This window comes from Anoplolepis gracilipes, chromosome 12, assembly GCF_047496725.1.
Source record: "Anoplolepis gracilipes chromosome 12, ASM4749672v1, whole genome shotgun sequence".
NCBI classification, from domain to species: domain Eukaryota; kingdom Metazoa; phylum Arthropoda; class Insecta; order Hymenoptera; family Formicidae; genus Anoplolepis; species Anoplolepis gracilipes.
This window is the reverse complement of record NC_132981.1, coordinates 3209150-3234979: the sequence shown is the minus strand read 5'-3', so window position 1 is coordinate 3234979 and position 25830 is coordinate 3209150. Positions and strand designations below refer to the sequence as shown.

Sequence of the window (25830 nt, the reverse complement as noted above, 5' to 3'; positions counted from 1 at the left end):
TTAACGACTCTAAATTAAAGTTTATGTGCGCGCCCCCTCCATGAGAATTTGCCGATCGCTTGTCAGAAATGATTTGTAACGGAGAGAATATAAAATCGGATTTACGATTTGGAGGAGTAATATACGTCGTCGTATCGAGAAGTTTAGCACGAGGAGAATGCGCAGATGTATGCATCTCTCGTGGACGTATAAAGATTGTACATATCTATTTCATCTTCACCGCGAGTGCGATTAACCACTTTCCCACCACGTTGCATATCGCGAGCATTCTGACATTACTCATTTGCAGCTGGCGGCTTTTTCACGCAGCTGTGAACGCAACGCGCCCTTCAACGAAAGCTCGGTTAGATTCAACTATCTCGAAGATTTATGCCAATAATACATACATGTTCATGATATAATTATATCGGGTCGTCACAATTTTGTCTTCCTCAACAATTTTTTTTTTTTTTTTTTTTTTTTTTTTTTTTGTTTAATATCATATATATAATGTATGAAACAGTTCTTATTTTTGTGCGAGGTATTTTCCGACCGATAGTTTAAAAGTAAAAAGAAATATGTGGAGAGATTACGCGCGATCGAGGCAGCCCTTAAATCCGAGCATTTTTGGAGGTCTAACGTGCGCGTTCGTTTCACGTGATCGGAAAGAATAAATAAATCGTAATGTAAATCCCCATAAATTGTTCGTACGGCCGCCATCGCATTTACATTCAACATACACCCATAAATTCTTATCGACTGCATTGACGAACTGGCGATTTTCTCCCCCGAGAGTCCAACAATGGACATAAATTCCACGGCGCCCTTTGTCAGGATACTTCCATTCTCGCAGGGGACCTCCTTTTTATACGCGAGGGCGATTATTTATACTCGCACCGAGAGAACTGCAGCGGAACCGATCGCGACGATTCATCATTTAATAACCTTCGTTATCGGGAAGAAATATTCTCGGATTAAAATTTAATTTAAACGTTAATTGCGAGAGATACGGATGCTCCATTGCTTTTCCTGAATGGTTCGCGGTTCCAAATTAGAAAAATAATGGGATCTTATCAGAATGGTCTCGCTCGATTATCAATATAATGAATTTACTCTTTCGCGCACGAGCAGATGAATTAAGGTTTGTGCGTAAATCTTTCAGACGCGATCCTTACTTGCATTGCAAAATTTTTCCTACTTTATTGTGATAATCCGTAAGCTCTTATATGCTAATCATTAAGAGTTGCATATTTTAATAAAAATGAGCTATATAACGGTTGCATCTTATTTACAACGAATAAGTCACCGTGATACACGCGTGGCACAATATACATAATCGCGCTTACTTACATCTCAGAAATGTCGTCGATACAAAGAAACTCGTGATTCACGTGATTACATTTTTTTCTTAGCGTGTAAACGCAGCGTGACTGTCACGCTGTAATTTTCACAGTGAAGCTTACAAGGAAATGCTATTTTACAAGCAATATTAGAATCAAATAATTTTACGGTCTACTGTTTCCTTGATGTTCAATCTTCTGTCATATAATGTGCATCGCCTTGAAAAATGTGTCAAGAATAGTGACCAAATAGTTTAGAAAATCGTATAAAATAATGGAAAGAATTAAATATTATGACGTAAAGCGAACTAAAAGTTTACATGTAATCTTAATGCAAGATCAATACGTCCCCATTAAATTAAATACGTAATTCTTATCGGTAGCTTTACATTATACAATATTCCCGATAAGTAATCGTATTTATTTATCGATTTTCGATATTTAAAATAAAATAGACTCTGCATATCTTTCGAACGTTAATGTGCATTGCTAATGTTTGCACAAAATGGGCACAGTATCCACAATTACTAACGATATGCGATACTAAAAATTATTCTTTATTAGAACATTCGCACATTATAAAATCATGAAACGCAGTTCTCATTTTTCTATCGGTATTAACATAATTAAAGGATATATACGAAAAAAGTAATTTAAATTTTGAAATGATATTAAGTGGTAGAGATTTTACGTATTACAAATTTTAAAATTATATAACGTCTACTACACAGCAATATAAAACACTTACGAAAATGTTTAAATTTTTAAATAGATTAAATAGATTAAACTCTTATATAATTCATATCTTGCAAAAAATAGTACTCAGCAATTTTTTAATATATAAACTGTGTATACGTAAAACGTATTTGATACATGAAACATAAAACATGTATTATACAGCAACCAGTTCATTATTAATTCAAATGCAACTTGCAGACCTTGAGATATGCTCTTGAAATAACATCGCGACAATATTATAATGAACAAAGAAAAATTCTGTCCATGGTTATAGAATTCCCTGAAGAAACAAACAACGCGGATCATTTCGCTCAAACGACAGATACATGTATTGCAAACAAAATCACATGCAATGACGTCAGTTACGTAGCATGACCATGAAAATGCAATAAATGTTGTGTGGCAGGAACAAAATATGGTCGAACGATTCATCGATCATATGAGAATGTGTGATATGAGAGCCGCGCATCAATTCTGCTATCATTAATCAATTGCACAAAAAATTTGTTTTTTAAATAATTTTTTAAAAATAAGATAATGGATTGAATTTGTTAAAATTATAAATGTGTTTAAATTATTTTCGTGAATTATTATTCGGATGTAAACATAATTCTTAAATATATATTACGTATTTGAAATGTCGAAAATATAAACAAAGATAAAATTATTTATAACAAAATATAGAGAAAATAATTTCTTATCTGAGCAGATATGATTATTGAAAAGGAGATTAAAATTTCACAATCAATGTAATCAGAAATATAAACCGCAGGTAAAAGAGAAATCATCAGACTTGAAAGTTGTATGACTGTGCCCCCCCCCCCCTTAAAAAAAAATCACATAGTTGTGCTGCGTGAATTTGACGCAAAGCACGCGGGTGTCATATTTCACTTCACACTTTTTAAAGAATTATATGTTGAAATTAGTATTGAAATAAATATCAATTTTAATCTGACACTGAGAGAGAGAGAGAGAAAAACACGCATATATAATAAACGTGGAAAACACATCTTTTAAACGAGTAAACATAGAAATAAGTCGAACAACCTTGAAATAGTACATTGAAAGACACAAGCGCGAGATTATTTTCTGCGTGACGTCTAACTTCACATCGCACGTAATATTCGTTAACTATTCATTCCGATATTAAAAATTGCGCGAATCAAACAAGATGACAGACAATTAAATAAAACAAACGAGTGTTCGAGCACTGGTACCACTGTACGATACGTATGTCACATGTATGTATACAACACAGACATATCGCCGAAAAACAAAAAATTAATGACACCCGCGTACATAATAGAACACGCGTGTAGCGTGTGCAATGAGAAAATTCGAGACGTGACTCACCTTGACTGTCGGCGTACGCGGCAGGAACGACGATCGCCAGCACCAACACGAGAAAGATCAGCACCAGTTTACACCGCACCGTCGCACCGCTGCCACTGCCGCCGTCGCCGCCGCCGCCGACGACGGTGACGACAACGCGTCGGGAATCGCGCGCCATGTTCCTGAGACTCGGACACGGTGGACTGGCTGGCTCGGCTGGGTGCTAAACGCCGTTGCGTTGGCCGCGGACTCACGCGAACGCCATGACAACACGATCCTCACGCACGCCTTCCTCACACGTTGGCTGTATCACGTCTGTCGACTCGCGCGTGCACACACCACACTCTCGTTACCGACCACCCAGCCCGACTGCCACCGCTCGCGCCGAACGTTGCGACACTTCTGAAGTCAGCTGCGACCCCCTCTACCGTCGACGGCATGTCGGCGAGACGAGCCGCCGCGGAACTGGCCGAGCGCGCACGAGCGCGGGCGCGCTTGAATTTAAAAACGCGCGCAATAATTTGGTCGGTCGACAATGTGATTTACAATTTTTTTAAAATTTTCAAAACTCACGCACTCAAAGTAACATTTTGAGATATTCGATTTTTAGCGATTACGATTTTCCATTACCTGAAAAAATATTTTTACTTTCTTAATGAAGCTATATATTATTAAATATGAAATAGAAATATATTATTAAATATAAAATATAAATATATTTGAAAAAAAATTGGGCTTATCGACAAAGTTTGTGCGCTCGGTATATATACAATTTTTTTTATATGTAAAATAAGTATAATAGATATATTTATTAAATACGTGCTGGATAAAATTTATATTTGTATATACATATTTTAATGTATAAATTAAAAATAATAATATAATCATATTAATCATGTTGTGTTTGCATTGAAAATATTTTATTTATATATATATTTTGATGTGTGAAATAGGTAAGAAATATATTAATCGATACAAGATTATTTTTTATTGTTATGCAGTTATGTATGTTTCATATTAATGCTTATAAAGTTATTTATGCAATGAGCAATAATTTCTTCAGTTCTATATAATAATATTTAAAAAGATTAAAAGGAATCTTCAAACACAGCGACAATAAATGATTCCGACGCAAGTATCGATCAAACTTTATGGATGGATGGTTTTGTTTGAATCCACAACTATAGCAAGTGAGACTTTCTAAATCAGCTGAAAGAGGAGTGTTATCTGTTTGCTACGATGGAAAATGTGCGAAAAGAATTGACGAAAAGAATCGTAAATGCATGTAAAGTGAAAGAAATACCAATAACTAAGGATTTGGCCTCATTTTTGGTAATTTAATAATCAAAGACATATTATTGAACGCACTTTGTCGAAGCAGCGTATGAACAATAATTACAATTATTATTTCCGAAAATAATTCTAGCTTTCCCTTTATCAATTAAATCCAATATATCGAATAAAAGAAAATGATGAAGAGAGCAATGCAGGGGTAACCCAAGCGATAGTGGAGAGGCTATGTGACCAAAACAAACCCAGTCTGATAACTTTGAAAAATCAGTTGTACTTTGTCAAGCATTATCATGATAGAGGTAAAAAGATTTTTGATTCGTTATTTTTTTACATTTTTATTTTATAAATTATTATATTATATGGTTTCATATTTTTCCCAGACGAAACTGTCAAAAAGCATCGATTACGACTACATCAAAAGACTGGACCTCTGGTTGCCGAAATTTGCGAGACTACTAAATTGGAAAGTGGAAAGGATACAGAAAAATTTTATCAGAAAATATTGGCGGTGATAACGTTGCTAAGCGGTCTCGGAAGCCCTACGGTTCCTTCTATTTTAAGGTATTTAAATCACAAAATAATAATAATACACACATATTTATAATTTAAATAAAATTAATAAATAAAAATTTAAGTTGAACAAAATTAAATAAAATCCATGATATATTCAGCTTTTCATTTTCTTAATTATAGAAAAATATGTTGTGTCTTAATTGTAACGTCATTACGTTGCCATGAATAAAAGTAAAGATAATTCTTATCTATGGCTAGAAATATATAAAAATATTTAGAAATATCTAGGCTGGAAAATTTACATTTATCAAAAATGTGACAGATATTTTATTTAAGAATAATTAATTAAATTCTTAATATTATACTTAAATCCTCATAAAACCTTTAATGAAAAAAAATAGTGTGGCTAATACTATCACAAAATGTATTCTATATTAGAGAAGTTTCGGTGGTGTTGCAAAGCGTCTTCCAGGCTTCCGAACTGGCTCATTATGTGACTCTGCCAAAACGAGAGAAAGAGGAACAGTTAATGGAGTTGATGTGCATAGTCGCTGGAATCCGGTTATTTAACAGAGATTGTCAACGTGGCGGCGAGGGAATCGATGATCGTAAGCGCATTGATAACATTAAACCCAAACAATATTGAGTAAACAAGAAAAGATATACACACGTTCTTACTGCGAACGTATTATAATGATAACTGCTTTCAGTGCCCAGCATTCTACAAGAGGCTTTAACGAAAACTCGCAATTCTGTCCTTGAGCTATTAGAGCCACTAATGGCCAAGGTATACAAATTTACAGCTGTCGTAGAAAACGCGACTACGCGTATGTTAATCAACGCTTCGACGTCCAATCTGGAAAAACAGATCGAGTGGGCCATTGAAATGTTAACGGCTAGTCGTCAGCAAGAAATCTACATTCGGTGCCTTTCGAAAGAAATCACGTAATGTTCAATATGCGATTGACGTAATTTTGAAGTATGGTCTGTTGTAGAAAGCTGTTGAGCGACGTAGAACGCAGCGAGAGTGCAGTGAAAACTCTGATGGACCGTCTTCAGACACGACTTTTTAAACTGCACGACACTGTTCGATACAGAACGGCTATTCCTACTGCTCAAGTTTACGTAAATACGACTGCTATTGTCACCTAAAAAAAATAGATTGTACGCGCACAGATTAATTATTTTTTAACATTCCAACATTTAATATTTCCAAGAATTGAAACACAGAATCTTTCCAATTTCGTTTTTAACAGTTTCGATAAAAACTGTTTTCATATAAACGTTATAATTGTCCCACATGAAATTTTCTCAGTCACAGAAATTTTTTTTCTATTAGCAGAATTTTTATGTGATGAAATATGTTTCTCTGAAATGCAAAAAAAGACTAAAATAATTAAATCTGTGTTCATTGGAATAAAATGTTTGCTGAATCAATTATATAAATATAATCAAATTAATCAAATTTTGATTAATAATATATAATTTACCTATTAGCCACAATTTATTGATCTAGCGGATATATGGATGGGTTTACAAGATGAGGTGATCATTTTGAGCAGCATTAACAATTTCCTCTGGGAACTACAAAATTTAAGTAATAATAAGGTATTAATGTACAATTGATCTTTGATATTGATTCAAACATTTTGTTATATAGTTTTTGAAATATATATTCAGAATAATATATTTCTTATAGACTGTAAATGTCCACAACCAAACAAAGCTGGACGATATAGCTCAAGATGTGGATATTCTGAGTGATGCTGAAAGATTAGAACGTTCTATGGGCAATTTAATAAGTAAAGATTTTTCTCATCTATCTGGAATTTATCAAAAATCGTGACAGATATTTAAAATATATTTAAAAATTATATATATAATAATTATATATATAATTTAATTTATTATATTTAAAAATAATAAATTAAATTATTATATATGTTATTATAGTTCTTTAAATTAGGATAAATCTCTACATTATGATGGATGTATTTATCCGTCAATTTTATTTTGACAGTATAAACATTTTTTTTTTGCAGCGGAGTGTGGAGAATGTTTAATATATTACCCAAACGTCACGAAGGATTTCGAGAAGATTAATTTAGAGGTAACTACAATAGAATAGTATTTATATAATGTGTATGATTTTATAAGATTTAAAAAAAAAATGAATTTGTATATATAAAAAGATTTACTCCGACAAAATTGTACAATTTTTAAGTAATTAATTAAAGAATATATATCAGTTTCTAGGATTTTGTGCATGGACATTCGCCACAACCAAAGGAGCTTTAATACCAGGAAATCCAAACAACGGTGTGGCAAAGTGGCGAGGAAAATTTTACGCTTTTCAATCGCCCGAAGCAGCTGTTAAATTTGGAGAAAATCCTGACAGGTATCTTTCTCTGTAAATAAAAATAATTCGTAATTTTTCAGCGCTGACTGTTAATAGGTATGTTTACGAAGCGCTCAGTTTTGTACGCAATCATCCGGAATATATCCATCTATTTCAATTGCATGAAGAAATTGAAGCTATGCAAAGTCAAGAAGAGTGAGTCGATGATTATATAATCGCAATTTGTCGTGTTTTTATCTGATTGTGAGATAAAAAATATTGATTTTTCACAAGATTGACGGAGAAAGGATTGCAGTTGAAAGTTCGTCATAATCAAAAGATTCAAACAGACGTTCACATACTTCCGCCTTACATTGATAAAAACTATACTTCCAATGTTTGGGAGTTGAAACGAAGAGCCTTGCGCTTGGTGAGTCAATATTCGCGTTATGAGAAAATATTTGATTAATGATATATATTATTGTGTGTTCTAAACATACATTCTGCGCGCTATAACAATAATAATTTTAATAATATCCATATTTAAATTAATTTATATATAATTTTTAATATTTTGATAAATTACTTTTGTATAATGTATATGTAATATATTTTATACATATATATGTATATGTGTGCACATTATGTACAAAGTATGTAAACATATACCTTGCTTTGTGTTTTCTCTCATTTCTGTAGATGAAAAATGTTTGATTTCACACATGATAATTTCTCAGGCAAACATAAGTCGATGCGTTACTCGTAGTACCCAGACATTCAACTCGCACTTTCGATATGGTGTTTACGTACAAGCGACTCCACCTCAGGATAAGGAAGTTCAAACCAGAAGAGATAACTATACAAACACAAAGAATCTCAAAACATTCATATTTGGTTTGCGAGGCAGGCGGGATGACAATCAACATGTTGTATCGTTTTTAGAAGAGGAGCTGGAACACTTATAAAATTTAAGTCAATTTCTTAGGTAATTATATATAATGTTGTATACATATAAATAAATGTTTCAATGAATGACTTGCATGTGACACGCATTAATCATAGAACAAAAAATATAAATATTAAAAATATATTTTAATAAAATCACATATTTACAGTATCGTAAATAATCAATTATACACACATGCGATTACATTTATTTAAAACTTTATATTTATAGTAAACAATTTATATATATTTTATATATATATATATATATATATATATATAATGTATATATATATAAAATAATTATAATATTAATTATATATATATATAAAATATATATATAATTAATTAAAGGATATGTATTGAACTATGTTCAGAGGAATGCTAGGAAATAATTGAAATAAATTACACGCAAGACGCAATTTAAAAAAAAAATGAAAGCAATACTCTTTTTAATGATACTTCCAAATACATTTCACGGAACATTACAGCTTAAACCATTTTTTTTCTTTTTAGGAAACACAATATTAGCATTATAATTTATCATTCCGTGCGCACATATTCATCATTTTTCTCGCGTATGTATGCTTTCGTTATCGCAAACTGTAGGATTTCATTCGTGTGGCTTTTCTCATGACTTAGGCCAGCATTTCTTTAATTTATATTCAAAATACACGAATTTTACACACGTCGAAGCTCAAAACAGACGTATGCGGTTAAGATTCCGCACCTCGCTCTCGTGAGCCTATTTTATTTCCTACATTTTAACATTGCGCCAGTGACCACTGCGCGCACTGTGACTTTAATGTGCTTATATCATACTTTTCAATGAATATATTGTTTTACCATTAGATCTTAAATGTTAGATTTTCAATTTTTACACCAAGAAACCTATATTACGACAATAATTAGTAATTACACGATAATACAATTAAACTTTGCTTACATTTTCATGTGTGTAATGTAGCTATTATACAGAAGAGGTACAGGATGATTTTCCGCATAGCTTCTCTCTTTATTTTTCCGCATTTCTTTTAAGCATCCACACTTTTTTCCAGTTTTGAAGATGAAATCTGTCATTCTGTTACATCCAATATTTCCAAGAAGCATTTTCTTTAAAAGGGTAAAACAAAAGGACCAAAAAAAAAATATCATGCAAGATTGTTCATATTTAAGGACAATTAAGAAGATGATCAATAAAATACAAAAAAGATAGGAAAAGAAATTTTTCTCTATTTCATATCTCAAATATATTGAAAGCAACAGTGCCACCAATGTAATAAATGTGTCAGTTAAAATAAAATATAATTTTTCAAACAAATTACTTTCAAATTTAAATGTTTACTTTTCTAGTTCATTTAAATGTCATTGTTATAATGGTGCGTCGTGTTACCGCGTTTGGAGTAAGATATTGTTATTAATCACGATCATACAAATGATATAACATTTATTTTGAATTAGATGACTTAAAACCAGCTTATTGACTATTGGCCACTGTAATGTCATTCACATTTCGAAATCATCTGAACGTCCATAATAATAATTGTCCCAACGTTAGATAGAGTTATCGGAAAACAGCAATTATACTTGTTAGACATTATCAAAACGTTATTTTTAACATTTGTTGGAAGTCATATCTATGATGTCTATAAGATCAAAATATGTCAAGTATTGTAATAAACAATTGGGACAAAATGATTACGATGGGCGACAGAGAATACGTCGGAATGGTGTAAACATGGTCTAAAGTCTTAAGTCGCAAGAAATACGTTTGTGTTTCATGTATATATATATGTATATATATATGTGTCGTGAGAAAGATGGAGAGGTGCACGAGACGCACCTTGGAATATGTTATATATGTATATAACTTGTCGGAGATCGGGATTGAAATATGATTTAATCTACAAAGTGATTTTTGAGGTATTTCATCATACCAAAAGTTCTGAAGCGCTTTACTCCGATTACCTTCATTAATTCCTCATCGCAAATTGCGAATTGTTTATTCTTAGGATCCTGTAAAAATCCCAATTATTTTATTACATATATGCAATATATGATTCTTTTGTAAATATCTAACACATTCAATAAAGAATATATATATATATATTACAATATTTTTTATTCACCAATTTGATCATACATTAGAAGTCATTTTATATATATAAATATATATATAAATATATATAAATAATGACTTCTAATGTATGATCAAATTGGTGAATAAAAAATATTATATTTACCAATTTGATCATACATTAGAAGTCATTTTATATATATATATATATATGAATGACTTCTAATGTATGATCAAATTGGTAAATAAAAAATATCGTAATAAATATTTAAAAAATCTTATCTAAAATAATTGATTACAAACGATGATACTTACATAAAGATTCCTTTCTTTAATGATACTCCATACTTTCTTCACGACTTCATGTCGAGCCATTTGTTCTGCGCCAACGACCGCGGCGAGTTCTGGAGATAGCGTGATAGCGCGTGTATAACCACCACCCTTGCCTTTACCACCGCCACCACCCTTCTTTGCTGTACTTCCTGGAGCCTTTTTATTTTTACCCCAGTCCTCATCACTGTCGCTATCGCTTCCCTTCTTCTTTCCCTTCTTTCCAGGCTTACCTAAAAAATAGATGACATGTTTTAATCGAATCTTGATGCAAAATATAAAATTTAATATAATTAAATAATATATATAACAAAAGTAGTTTACTTTTTTTGGGTGTAACTTTAGGTTTCTTTGGGCTATATTCTTCGTCACTAGCATCATCATCACTAGCGCTTTCTTCATCATCTGAAGAACCCTTCTTACGTTTGTTAGGAGCCTTTTTAGCAGGATTTCGTTTGGCTGGTTTCTTTTCTTCTTCTTCTTCCTCCTCTTCGGATCCTTCTTCCTCTTCCTCCTCACCATCTTCAGATTCTTCGCTAGCAGCCTTTTTCTTTTTCTTTCCTCCATCTTGTTTTTCTTGAAGACATTCCATGACTAAATCGTCAACCTCTTTTTTCCTATAAAAACACAATTTATAAATATAAATATATATATAATATATATATATATATATATATATATATATGTGTGTGTGTGTGTGTGTCAATATTTAATACATCAACATTTAATATTTAATAGGAATAATTTGTAAACTAAAATATGCATGTCAGAGGAGGAACGAGGTGGTAACGTATATCTATTTATTTCAGTTCCACTCAGAAATCCTCTTTTTTTCTTGGACAGTGAGAGACTCTCTTCTGCACTATTTTAGAGTGCACAAGTGCCTATTATATGTCCGCTTTTAGTTTTTTATTCATTTCCAATGATAATATATATGTTTAATTAAATGCTTGCTACATTAAAAGTTAAACTGTCATAGTAATATAATTTTATTAAACTTTATCATGCACATGACAAATTATTAACTATAAATTTAATAAAAAAAAATTCTTTCCTTGAAAAAAATATATATCTCAGTATAAATCCCAAGTAACACATGTTCGTTTTATAAACGTTTATAAAACGAACAGTGCTACCTGGGATATTATTTTAAAATATTAAGAAGATAAAATATTATATAGTAAATTTTACACTAGATTATTTTAATAATGTACAATTTACAATTTAAATTAATTTATATTGAGAATACAACAGAATATGTGATATATTCTATTATAAGTTCTCACATACACACTATTATGTTAATCATGTATATTCATATATATATATAAAGATAAAAACAAGAAAGAATATAGTGACTTGGGTTGATAAGAGAAAGTAGTCTTTATGTGCCTTTAAAATTCTACTGTGAATGAATACATTTCATATGTGATAGTGTCTTCGATCCTATTATGTAACTTGATTAAAAATTAAAATTGCTACCACTCTTATGTCTCTGTTCTATGTCTGTTATTCTATATACATATAAATACATGTTAATTTTTCATATTGTATAATGTAACATAAATTGACTTTTAATGACATAAAAACATTTACATTTTCGTAATCACATTTTTTATTCGTTACTTACCTTTCTAATAAGTCAACATCAAGTTTCTCTTCGATTTGTTGCCTCACTTTTTTAGCAGACATTGTAGTAAGATCAGCATCCTTGAGGATAGCTAAACAATAAATTAATAAATATATCAGTATATGTGTATCAATGTATTTTACTTTTTCTAAAATGTTTATCAAGAAAAAATTCTAAAAAAATCTGCAAAGTTTTTAACACTAATATCAGACGTAATGTCATACATTGCATAATTCTTGTTTGAATTAATAATATTAAAGTGAAATACGGATTCGTTGTCAGAGTAGTTTTCCTACAGAAATTTTATTCATAATTTCTATAATTATTCAAAAGACACAGTGTAAAGGAAAATAAGAGAGAGAAAATATGACAAAATATAAATATACATAAATTAATTTTTTTTCTAACAAATCTGCATTAAAAAAAAAAAAAAAAAAAAAAAAAATGGATGAATCGCCATTCATTCCGCGCGTCTCACGCGTATGGGTAAGATCTGGGATATAGTGAGTAAGGTTTCCCGCGTCGGGGGATCTAGTAAATATCGAACGCAAATGGCGGCCGTCGTGCGCGCGGTGCCGGTCACCGCCGATCGGAGCGGCGGCGACGGACTAACCGAAAGATATCTGGAAGTATGCGACAGGATGACGATGCGACGCGCGGAACGGGACGTGGAGGGATTTTTCTCCGCGTGACGCGGTCGATCGGTCGGCGCATTGATTCTGGAAAAGATCGAAAACCGCGAGAAGATGGAAGTAGGGAAGAGCGAGAACGAAAGAGAAAGACAAAGAGAGAGAGAGAGAGAGAGGGGGGAAGAGAGAGAGAGAGAGAGAAGGCGAATGAGAGATAAGGCAGCGAGAAACGGAGGGAACGCAGGTCGCGCGCGCGCGCGTTCGGTCGATTCACGCCGAAAATCTCTACGAAAAAATACGCGCGCGGCAGTAGTAGCGTGCGCGCGCGCGCGCGCGTTGCGTTTTCGTTACAATCGTTAACTGCTCGCTGTGTAATTTGCGACGGGCGAGTCGTTCGGTTGTAATGGCGAGAGGCAACGCTTTACAACGCGGCGGGAAAAGCTAGCAAACTGACAAATATCTCGGAGCAGAGGAGTACGGTAACGGCCACGGCGTTGCGTGTACGTACACACGTACGTACGTATGAGCGTATGCGTGTGTGCGGTGGCGGTTATAACCAATGACTATCCAATCGGCGATACGCGAGAGGCGCGCAAAGGAGGGAAAAGGGTAACGCGCGCGCGCTTCGTTCCGATCGACGAAGAGCGTATATTTTTCACGAGGGAGAATACGCGTAGGAGAGCATACGCACTTTTTTTTTTTATTATTTATATGCTACGATGAAAAAAAATCCGTGATGTGGTGTCGTGAAATACTCGCGAGACCGAGTAAGAGATATGGAAAAGACGAGACGGAAAGAGAGAGAGAGAGAGAGAGATAGATAGATATAGAGAGAGAGAGAGAGAAAGAGGAGGCAATATGAGACACGAATGCGAGATAGGCGCGCGCCACCACACACACACATACACATATACATACATACATACATACATACACACACACATACACACATATATATATACACACATATATATACACACACACACATTCGAGAGACGCGTCATACACGGACGACCGTCGAGGACGGGGCGAGAAAGCTATCTTTTTATAGCGAACGACGAAAAATCCGACTTTTCGCCTGGGCACCGAAGTGACTGCTCCGAAAATCCTCCGCGAATTGCACGGGCCGTTTAGACAGTCGATTACTCCGTTACTTCGATACGTAGGTGGCAAAATACGGCTAATACGCGGTTGTAATGGCCGGCGTGGGGCACGCCACTCGGGCACATACGTGCGCGCTAAAGACGTCACGTCGCAAGAGCAAAGACCCCGATTTCGCCCGTATTCCCGTGGTCGCGGTCACGCGTAACGCGCGCATACGTTAGAAAGAAGCCCGATTCCGCGATAATCCGGCGCCGGAATCGCCTACATCGCGCGATATCACCACTTACCGGTGATCTCCTTGCGTAGCTCGTCCTTCGAGATATCGGCCATGGTTGATGCTTCTCGCTGTGCGTGCTGCTGCCAACTGAGCCTATGCCGGCTGTGAACTCCCGTAGCGTCCGTTGATACAGTCTCTGCTGCGAGTGCTCTGATACGCGCGCGCCGAACGCACCTTTAATCACGAATAAGTCGGAAACGAAGGCGCAAAAACGAATAATATATACACCAAATCGTGTTAGTTTTTTACACTCTACAAGTTTCTCATGACGCCCCACGCGTAATTCGGCGATCCGAGTGTGTCAATTCCGTCCTCGCGCACGGTCGACGCGGTCTAGTTTTCAGCCTGTCTGTACGTCAAGCGGCCGCTCGTGGCTGCCGGTGGCGTCCACAGTACAGTCTGCGCGCGTCGCTCCACGACGGCGCTTCCGGAAAAATCACTTTCGGCGTGCGATAACTTCACATTGCGGGCTTGAATACGGATACTATATACACCGAATCGGGTCAACTTTTTTTTCTCTACAATTTTCTCATGACGCCCCTGGCGCAATATTGCGATTTAACAGCTCGATACACGACTTTCCGACACGAGCCCCGCAAACTTTTTGCTGCCGACTGTACGTACGAGCGGTAAGCATACTCCGAGTTTCGTAGCGTCGAGCGCCTATATAGTCGCGTCATATGACAATCAGTATGTCTGTATGTTCCAAGAGATATCATTGAAGTAAAAAAAAAAAAAAAAAAACGGAAAAAATGTACACGAAGGTGACGATGTTGTCGACGTAAAAATAAAGCTGTCCCTTGCGACTGAATGTTTCGCATGGTTTGCTCATTTAATTGTTAATATTTTTATTGAATTATCGTATCTCTCGTAATGTTTGATGTGCATCTTTAAAAGAAAAATATAATATATACGTACACGTATGTATATAATGCAGGAGCAACGTATTTCTCAATACGTGATTTCATCGTACGACATCTACTTTCATTCCACGTATTTCGAACTAGAATGTAAATATTAAAAAGTCGTCCTATATCTTGCAGAAATGGTTGCGCATAATCGTGATCATCTTTAATAGGTAAAAACAATTCTGTTCTTTATTGATTATACTTTTATTAGTCAAGTTCTGACATATTCTCTGTATGTATAAATGATATATATATATATATATTATATCATGACGATAATTATTACATAGTTTTTAAATCAAAAGTCAATATTGTTTGGTACAATAATAATGCAATGAAAAGAATCTTTTAAAATACATAATAATCATAAAGTCATTTTTAACTTTGATATGAAAAATATGCATGGTAAGATTTTTATTTATTTTCTTTATATAATTTTCTTCATGTAAATTGTAAATTATATCAGTAAAAGTATTGTTCACATAACTAATATTTTAGTCATTTTAACTTTGCAGGTATAATTATAGTGAAATACACTTTTGTATCAATTTTTTATCTTCAAAGTTCTGTTACCAACGACATATTACCAACAGTCGATATTGTAGAAATTTATAATTGCATATTCTGATCTTTAGATAATGTCTGTTTTAAGATACTGACGCCAGATGGCGTTAGTATGCATTTATATAAGTTAAAATATTGGAAACGGTTGATGCAGAAAAAGACGCAGAGACTCTGTGGATAGTTCCTTACATCTAATGATTGCTATTTTATTGTATTACGATCTCTCTTTACATGTAACTATAATCGGCTATAAAAACATTGACTTGTCAACGATTTTTTTGTAAGTGATGCACATTTGAATTTAATCTTTTTGATATGGTGTCTTTTCAAGCATATATTTGTTTTATTAACCGTAGAATAACATACTTATATATAGTAACGTTAGACGACGAATGCTCGTTTTATCAAGAAACGCTATCTTTCTGATAACGTGTTGTGTAAAGAAAAGAAGAAAGAGAAAAAGAAAAATAATTATACTTTATTTTGCAATGGGAGGAGGGTATATTTTATCTGTTTCTCTCTATCTAACTGTTGATATGACAAGATTGTGATTAAATCATTAAAAACATTTTGGGTAAATAGCATTAGTCATTTTAGCTTTGAAAGTAATTAATTAGCAAATATTTATATAAATTCTTGATTTTTTCGTTTCTCGTACTATATTATGCTACCGACATTATATCACCTTTTATAGTGACACGTCATTCTCTGTTTTCACCGCTAGATGTCGCCAGCATGTACATATGCTCGCACAACCGTCCATTTGAATTTCAAGTTTTTAAAGTGTCGGATGTGCGGTGTGTGGGACTTATAGTTCTTGTATTATTATTGCTATTTGGTTGTACCATGACCTCCTTTTACGCGGCGCATGCAACTGTATACTAACCGGCTGTGAAAACATCGACCCGAAATGCAAGCGTCAACGACTTCTTCGTAAGTGATGCGCATTTGAGTTTAACCTTTTCGGCGGCATTCTTGCCACGCATAGCGTTATTCGTTGTTCGGTCTGTTTGTTACAAATTTAAAACAAATATGCTCGGCTATCGAATTACGCTACGCATAATACCTGTCGAGAAACTTAAATATTCGATTTAAGACAACCTGTTAAAATAACGCTGTCTTTTTCAGAATATTATGTAAAAAGGAAAAGAGACAGGCATACAGAGAAAAGGAGAGAAAAGAGAAAGACAGAGAGAGAGAAAGAGAGAGGAGACAGTTGCGCTTTTGCATTGGTATTTATCGCCATTTATTTAATATTGACATTAGACATTATAACGAGAGAGATATCATATTATCACTATATGCATGGGATTTAACACTCGAACGAAATTGTGAGCGTAATATTAATTTGCAAATATCGCGTAATGTCTTCTCTAAATAATACACCTATTTGTCGAATAGATGGACCAAACAGATATTATCTCAAAGTGCCACTACTCTCAGTAAAGTTTATCGGTTTGTTAAATCTCGTGTATTGTGGTACAAATACAAGGAGACCGAAAATTCAGCCCTTTCTCCCGATGTATTATTAGTGTAATACCGTTTCCTTTTACAGGTATATGTATATGCATATATATATATATATATATATATATATATATATATATATGTATATATATGGCAAGTGGCAGCTCAAGAGCTCGTGAGATGGATCAACGTGCGTAGGTGCGTGTGTGAGTGGCTAAATTCGACGTGCATTGGTTCTCGAGCTGCCGAATGCATACATATACTGTACTATCGGAGACTCGCGTATGTATATAATGTATGCACATACGTACGGTGCACATCACGCGCATTATACACATGTACGTACGCATTTACAGCGCGCCAGTGTCCGACGCCTCGTCACGTGTACGTGTCAAAATCAATATTTGGCGTCACTAGGTTATGATAACGCCGCGGTGTGTCGCGGCCCGTGTGTGTGTGTGCGTGCGTATATGTGTGCACGCGCGTGTATAACGCAACATCGAGCGGTGCCGGATTTCGCGGAATTTGCGCGTCGCCCTTGCAACGGGCGGTGTAAACAATGCGAAACTTTTCCCATTTCGTACGCGGTCGCTCGCCACGTTACGTCGCATTTATTGGACATTTTTGAATCGTCAGAAATTGTAGCGTAGCGATATCTCGCCGCAGTCACGGAACAAGGTGCGATAGCGCCGAAGTGGCTTCCGACATTTGTCATCGATGCTTCCAAAACTTTTTGCTGCCTGCCAAATCTCCCGATCGTTTTTGTCACAATTGCTGCGAACGAGAACGACGACACGCACTGTCGGGACCGCTAATTCTAATTCCGATAAATTGATCGGGCAATTAAATCGCGCCATTTGTGCGTAGTAGTTGAAGAGCTGGTCGCGAAAAGTAAATAATGCTTTCTTGATTGAGAAATTATGGAAGAATTATGGAAAAATTATGAAAGAACCGTAGAACTCTACGTACACGAAAGCTCTTAAAATTTTATTAAATTCAACGCTTTTAATAGCATTAAAAGCAGCACCTCACACAGGAATGATAAAATTTTACGAAAAAGATACGTCTTCTTGAAAAAGATACATCCAAAAATACATTTTGCGATTTATTTGTTAACACGTTCTCCATATAGGTTTCCGTACTATAATAATCTTAATAAATGTTATATTTGTTACAGTTGGGTCTATTAAAATCGCAATTTCCGTTGGAATGCACACATAGCGGATATCTCTCCATTTAAAGGAGTCAGGTAAGTTCACGATCACTATTTTTGGAAGACTCTATGGAAGAAGCATAAAAGTCTATATAATATATATATATATATATATATAACACTACTATTAAATATATATATATATATATATATATATATAACAGGATGTCTACTGGAACAGGGTGTCTATTTTGAAAAAACATGAAAAACCGGAAATATTCAGAGATTTCTTTTGTATCTGGAAAAATCAGAGAAATCTCACGGAATTTTATTGGAATTCAGGGAATTTTTTCGAAAATTCAGTTTTTGATCATTTTGTTTGTCATCTTGTAAACAGTCAGCCATGTGTGTGAAACTGGCGTTTCACTTCATGGAAACTCTTTAATTGTTGAGAATTTTAAGCTTAATTTTTAATAAAGTATTTTTCTAGAGTTCTTGATAAAATTAAACAAATAGTTTTGACTATTAAACAAAAAAATAGAGACAAATTGAGATGTCAAGTTTACTGCGTCTTGCTTTGTTTGTTGACGATTTTATATATAGGGTGTCCGGTAATTAGTGAAAAACATGTTAATGGCAAATTCTTGAGATTATTTGGAGTCGATTTTTTCTCAACGAAAATATCAAGAGACATTATTATTTTTTGCAAGTTTCCAATTTTATCATTATATATATCTTTGTAATTAAATCTTAAATTAAAATTCTATTACAGTAAAAACTCTATCTGAAATTAACTGAAGAATGTAGTTTCGGTAATTTTTTAACTTTAAAAAGTTTAGTTTGCGAAAAGCGCCTTTTTTTCAACCGCTTATAACTCGGAAATTATTGATGCCTCGACATTTTCGCTGAGAAAAAATCGTTTCCAAATGATCTCATGAATCTGCCATTAGCAAGGTTTTCACCAATTACCGGATACCCTGTATATATTTTATATTTAATGTCTTAACATAATATTGAATATGAAGTACATACTCTTTGTAACTTTTAATGATAAAGAATGAAAATTTTATATAAATGTAAAATTCTCTTATAAAAGTTATTCACTTTTTTTATAAATACATACATTTATAAATCTAGCAATGAAACCTAAGAGACTCCGTGTTTTTCCTTCGTATGAATGAAAATCATTAGAAAATGTATGTAATAAAAAAATTTATTTTAGAGAAAGTTGTATTAAAAAGTCTTAAAAATATTCTTTTTACTTGGAATTTTGAACAAAAATACTTGGAAAATCAGGGAATTTTTTACAAGATTTGAGTAGACACCCTTAATTTATTATGCGTCTGTTTTGAATTTTAACGTTGCTGCGTTGATTTTGATTCCAACTGTATAGACAATGTTTCGATAGATGGTAAATTTGTTTTGATATTTTTCTTGGTTATTTGTTGACTCTCTAAAAATTCAACATATTTTCATATGTTATACTGTTAATTATATATACATAAAAATTCTTAAAATTTTATTAAATGTTTTGACGCTTTCGATAGTATTAAAAACAACAGAGACGAAAAATAAGACGTAAAATTCTACAAAAAAGATATGTCTACGCGAAAAAAATTACATTCAAAAATACATATAATTTCACGATTTATTTGTTAATATATATTGTTTATATAATAATAAATTATTATTATGTAATAATACATTTCTGTGTTATAATCTTAATGAACATTTTTATTACAGTTGGGTCTATTAAAATCGCAATTTCCACGTTGGAACGCACAAGGATGGAGCGGATGTCTCTTCATTCAAGCGAGCCAGGCAAGTTCACGGTCGCTATTTTCGGCAGAGAGCAGAGTAGGATCGAAGCGGAGGCGAAAGTAGAGGAGCCGGGAGGAGTCACAGCCGCAGCGAAGTAAAGGTAAAATATAGAACTGCCACCTGTTCGACTGTACTGCTAGCGCATTGTGCCGCAGGCTTTTTCTACTGCGAACCGAAAGATTATCATTGCAAACCGAGTTTCACGTCTATATCCCGACTCTTCGTGAAACTTAATTGCTGCATGAATTTGTGTAGGAACGCTTTAACAATATTAATTACGCGTCCGTTTTGAGTTCAACGTTGCTGCGTTGATTTTGATCTCAACTATATAGACGATGTTTTGATAGATGCTAAATTCGGCATGTTTTTCTCGGTTATTTATTGACTATCTAAAAATTCAACATATTTTAATGTTATATTGTTAATTATTTAAATTTCCAATTCGTCGAATAATTCAAACGTTTTCATCGATCATCATTCTGTATCGATGATGTCAAACTTCTTTTTTTAACTCTTTCTCTCTACGTGAGATTTTATAAGAATATTTTAACATATTTTTTGCAAGCTGTGTTGTTACGTACATCCAAGATGAAATACACTATACGTACCGTGTATGTAATCAAGAGAACGTCTGTTATCGCCTTTAATTAATCGCGTTCGCTTGTCGATTTGCTTCTTGAGCGAGGACACACGTCTCGGATTATGCATCGTACTACTTTCGTTTCTCTCGCTTCCTCTTCGCTCTCTTTTCTTCTCTGCGTTTCTATCATTCCCAGCACTCCGACAATTCTCCACGCATGGCCTGCCACGTTTTTCGTGCCGTTCATGCCTATTTTCCGGCGAGCGATTCGGTCGACGACGCGATTTTCCTGCACGCGGCATATTTCCCTCACCGGATATATCTACAGACATTGCATTGATTCACACATATATATATATCCCGATGTCAGCTCTGATGACGGGTGTAAACCTGTGTCTTACATATACTACAAATCTTAGAATATACCAAATAATTCAGAAAAAATTGTCCAAATAAAATTTAGAGAGTTGAATTTATTATACGCAGTAATAGTATAATAATAATAAATAAGTATATAAATTATTATCATTGAATTTGTTGCTTTAATAATTATTTTATCATTTATCTAAAATAATTTTGTTACCCAATGATTAAAATTTTAATATGGATTGAAGGTACCTTTCGTTAATAAGCAATTAATTTAAAAAAAATTTTTTAAATACATTTATATACAATTAAACATTATTAACAATTTAAAAAATTCGCTGTATCTTACACAGAACTCCAAAGATAAATGATTTAATATCAAAGTTGTCAGAAAAAGAGTTAATTAAATGAAACTTATTTCATTATTTTCATAGGGGGATTTTTCCGCGAAATTCGCGTTCGCGAATACACATATATGCGTCTTCCGGAATAGTACGTGCGTTCGATACGCATATTGCGTCCGTACATGCACACACGCACGACGATCGTATTTCCTTCGAATGTAGAAGCGATTCCAGCAGGCGCGGTTGATTCTCTTTTCTCGGAGATGTACGTATGTACGCGCGCACGTGGATGACGTTGTGTGCTGCACACGCATACAGAAATGGTAGACGCAAGTAGACGGGTATCTATCGAGTCTTCTCTCTATTGCAACAGATGCCTGTTGCTACGCGGCCCGGGCGACGCTATCACGTTTTCGGCTCCTCCGCTTCTCGAACTTCTGCCTGCTTTTGCCTCCGCCGTCCCCTCGCGTCCCCTCGTCCCGCCGTTACTCACGAAGAAACGTTTTTCGCCCTTTTTGCCACGTGATCGGGCATTGACCCTATCCCCGACGTAGCTCGGGGGTGGAAAGCACGAGGCGCAGCAGCAGCGACGACGAGGCGACCGCTTCCTTCCCCTCTCATTTTTTTTCCTCTCTCTTTCTTTTTCTCTCTCACTCTATTTTCCTTTTTTTTTTCTCTCTTCGGAAGACAATACTTTCGAACCAACGAAGCGATAACAATCGTGATCTCGGGATAAATGGTACTAATCGGTGATTAATTGATTGTGTAGTTTACGCTCGAACGGCCTTTGCCGCTTTATGTGAGCGATTCGAGGGTCGTTAATTATGCGAAGTGGACTTTAGAAATGACGAAGAGAAGTCGATGAAATATAAATCTTTCTTTTATATATCAAAACAATCAATGTTTTTGTTGGAAAAATTGAATTATATATCATGCCGCATCACATAGAATTTTGTTAATTAGCAAATACTAATTATGTTGGATAAGAACTAAGGAATATATGTATCGGTAAAGAGAAGGCAAAACGTACATTATTTTATAGTCAATTACCCTAGTAAGTAATTACCCTAGCTCTCTAAGTCTGCAAAATTTTATCCATCGAAAATTACTTCTTCATAATCGTGTGCACCGTACTGATATATTTAGAATTTCCGGAAGGTACTACATCTCCTCCCCTTATATAATGCTGCAAAAATAGATCCGCATTTGGAAGTAAAACAGAATACACCATTCGGTTGGAAGATACATAACACACTTTTACGTAATAGTATTGCGTTGCATTACTATCGATTACATATAATTTTGAAAATGCACAATTTAAACCACATTCTTTAAAAGTTTTTCTTCCAATAATAATATTCTTGTACGATAATAACAGTTTAAATTATTTTAAACCGATAATCGCGATTATAAATGTGATCGTTAAACGAATTCCCATAGAATATACATTATAATAAAAAAAACTTCTCTACATATAGATATCTGATAGAAATATCAATAATATATGCACGTGGAATACAATGATCTGCCATTTCGGTGTAAATTTCACTTTTGTAAAGGGACTGTTATTACATTACACTCGTTACATATATCGCCTACATTCTTTATGATGTATTTTGTCACGTTTACGATATATTGACAAGTTTGTCTGTGTTCGTATATAATTAATTGTACTTCAAATGTAAAGGTATAATTTTTTTGTGGACTATGTCATATATAGGAAGGGGGCGGAGTGTTCGAAGTTATTACAATTTAATAAAAGACATAAATATTCTTGATTGAATTATAACAAAAATACGAAACAGAACGGTTCGTATTTTGTATATTGTATTTGTATACATTACTTATTACATAATATTCTTTATAATTATTTATATACATATCTTTATTTATCACAAATTATTAATAAACATTTTTCTACTTTCCACTTTTTTTGAAAACGTTGTAATAATTGAAGTTAATTATACCTGAGACGTTCCGTATATTCCGTGTACACTATTTCTGATAAATAGTCCAAACGTAAAAGGATTAATATACGCAACTACACTTGAACACGAGATGGGAGAAAAAGATCGGTTGCATTAGATGAAATCGAACGTGTCGTTCAGCAGCGTCTTGGCGGAATACGGCCTGTGCCGAGGGATCAAGCCGGATCATCCTTAGCCGGGCGATGCAATCTAAGGATCGGGCTCGCATTTCGAGATCGAGCGCGTCTGTAAAAGAAAGAGATAAAGAAAAAGAGGAAGAGAGGTCCGTTCGGTTCTGCTGAAGCTGCCGCGCCGCGCTAAGAGAAAGAAAAGAGTGTAGCGTCCCGCGCGCGTAATTAAGGACCAAAGGGATGGGGGTACGGGGCGGAAAAGCCGGAGGAAGAGAGAAGACGAAGGGGCGGTATTTGAGGAGAGGGTGTATGGGGTGTAGACATCGATCGGGCCAGGCGTGTGTAAGCGTGCACGTGCACGCGCGTCGTACGTGTACACACAACCACCATACGCCGCCACCTGGCCAGTTCCGCGTAGGCAAGATAGTGCGAGTCGCCGGAACAAGGGCGGTATGGGGGCGAAGCGTGAGGGGATGCGGAGGAAGTGTAGCGGCCAGAGCTGCGAGGTGGAGAGACCGAGGGTGGTTCGGTTGGCCCCGAACCTACCCTAAATCGAAGAAGCATGGGACACACCCTGGAAGAAAATGGGAAGTGGGGTAGTTGGCGTGGGTGGCCGGGCAAGGATGGGATACCTCCGTACGCTTTCTCTCTCTTTCTCTTGGTCTCGGTTTCGGTCTCGTTCTCGCTTTCGTTCTCTTTCTCGCCTTCGTCTCATCTCTCCCCCCCCCCCCCCGCCCCTCCTCGTACTCGATGCTCTCCTGCTGCCTCATCCTTCCTCTTCCACCTGCCGGCCCTGCTGCTCATCCTCCTCCACGATCCCTCTCCTTCCACCGATATCTTATTTCGTTCTCTCACCCTTCTCTCACCACGAGCGAGTTGCCTCACCCCACCGAACTGACTGAAGGCGCCCTCGTTCCCCTGTCCTCCGTTCTCAATCCCGCGCCCTCCGCCGTCGACACGCCAATGAGGGCTACCCCGCGACAGGGCAGGTGTGCGAGCCACAATGGAAGACGCTATAGAGATAGCCGTGTAAAGAGAGAGGATCGATGGACCCGCGAGTAGCCACAAGCGAGAGAGCGACTGATGCTTTTCCAGCGGAACGAAGAAAGAGAAGATCGCGGAGAAGAGTTGGCGAACGGAAGCGAGAGAGCGGAAGAGAGAGCGAAGATGGACAAAAATAGAAAGAAACAGAAACGGAAAGAAAGCTCGAGAAGGAGCAACATCGCGAGAAAAAGCGTGGAGCGAGAATGATAGAGGAAGAAAACGAAAGAAAAAGAGTGACGAAGAAGATGGAAAGGAAAGGAGAGAGGAATGGAGAAAGAGAGCAAGACGAAAAGGAAAGGAGAGGAGAGGAGAGAGGAATGGAGAAAGGGAGCAAGACGAAGGGAACGAGATGATGTGCACGAGAGCGCCAGAGAAAGAGGCAGAACAGGACAGTGAGCGGCGGCAACGCCCATTTTTTGATAAGCTAGTTACCCGCCGCCACCTTGCCGCGAAAGGGGCAGAGGGTAGCTCTCCGGCACAAGGCGGCAAGAGGCGCGGTGGCAGGAGGTCGAGTTGGCCGAAGGGCGCTCGAGGGGCGACGGGGGGTTGGACAAGTAGGAGCGAAGAGGGCGGCACGGGGTGAGGAAGGCTGGGTACGCGGCGGGTGTCGGGTTCTACGGAGATCAATAACTGCATAAAAATAAAGTGAGGCTCTGGCCCGCTACCTTTAACCCACCACCCCCCACCGAGTTCTCCACCTTCACCTTTTCCTCCACCTCCGCGGCGGCGGCGGCGGCGGCAGCGGCGGCGGCAACGGCGGCTGCCTCGTTCTCCTTCGTTCGACGCTCCCCCTCCGTCCTCCCTGTTACCTCTCGCTACGCAGCAACGTCTTTCCAGCACTATGCCATCCCTCCGTCGTCGCACTCACCCTCTCTTCTCATGCCATCACAGCCTCCCAGCCTCCTGCCTGCGATGAGGATCTGGAGGTTATTGCCTGTATTTTCTTAAGGGATGAATTCT

At 35.9% G+C, this 25830-nt stretch overlaps 3 protein-coding genes and 2 long non-coding RNA genes across 7 annotated transcripts in view; 2 read left to right on the top strand and 3 right to left on the bottom strand.

Moving 5' to 3' along the window:
• Meltrin (disintegrin and metalloproteinase domain-containing protein meltrin) overlaps positions 1-3751 on the bottom strand; it is an 84182-nt gene extending 80431 nt beyond the window's left edge. The window contains 1 exon segment of the mRNA XM_072903699.1: positions 3411-3751. Within this exon segment, the coding sequence (XP_072759800.1) occupies positions 3411-3567 (157 nt within the window). The 5' untranslated portion in view covers positions 3568-3751.
• A 78-nt stretch (positions 3752-3829) lies between these two features.
• On the top strand, positions 3830-8498 carry LOC140671947 (cilia- and flagella-associated protein 206). The gene is made up of 14 exons (XM_072903700.1): positions 3830-3913; positions 4501-4721; positions 4816-4981; positions 5063-5243; positions 5634-5803; positions 5906-6119; positions 6191-6320; positions 6693-6803; positions 6895-6997; positions 7238-7305; positions 7445-7593; positions 7651-7749; positions 7828-7963; positions 8271-8498. The coding sequence occupies exons 2-14, from the start codon at positions 4629-4631 to the stop codon at positions 8496-8498; spliced, it is 1848 nt and encodes a 615-aa protein (XP_072759801.1). The 5' UTR covers positions 3830-3913; positions 4501-4628.
• LOC140671948 (uncharacterized) lies at positions 6215-6773 on the bottom strand. Its single transcript, XR_012047813.1, has 3 exons — positions 6686-6773; positions 6424-6564; positions 6215-6343 (listed from the first exon to the last, which is right to left on the bottom strand). It is a non-coding gene; the product is annotated as an uncharacterized lncRNA (long non-coding RNA).
• A 402-nt stretch (positions 8499-8900) lies between the features above and the next one.
• On the bottom strand, positions 8901-14690 carry Non2 (upstream activation factor subunit spp27 homolog Non2). The gene is made up of 5 exons (XM_072903811.1): positions 14536-14690; positions 12516-12606; positions 11210-11502; positions 10871-11118; positions 8901-10494 (listed from the first exon to the last, which is right to left on the bottom strand). Exons 1-5 carry the CDS (start codon positions 14576-14578, stop codon positions 10378-10380), a joined length of 792 nt encoding a protein of 263 aa, XP_072759912.1. The 5' UTR covers positions 14579-14690; the 3' UTR covers positions 8901-10377.
• A 2037-nt stretch (positions 14691-16727) lies between these two features.
• LOC140672008 (uncharacterized) overlaps positions 16728-25830 on the top strand; it is a 178858-nt gene continuing 169755 nt past the window's right edge. For 2 of the 3 annotated variants that reach the window (XR_012047818.1, XR_012047816.1), the window contains exons 1-4: positions 16728-16930; positions 17126-17229; positions 18642-18713; positions 20361-20538. This is a non-coding gene — a long non-coding RNA (uncharacterized lncRNA). Of the gene's footprint in view, positions 16931-17125; positions 17230-17633; positions 17747-18641; positions 18714-20360; positions 20539-25830 lie in introns of those variants that run through there. The other variant, XR_012047817.1, reaches the window with a different exon arrangement.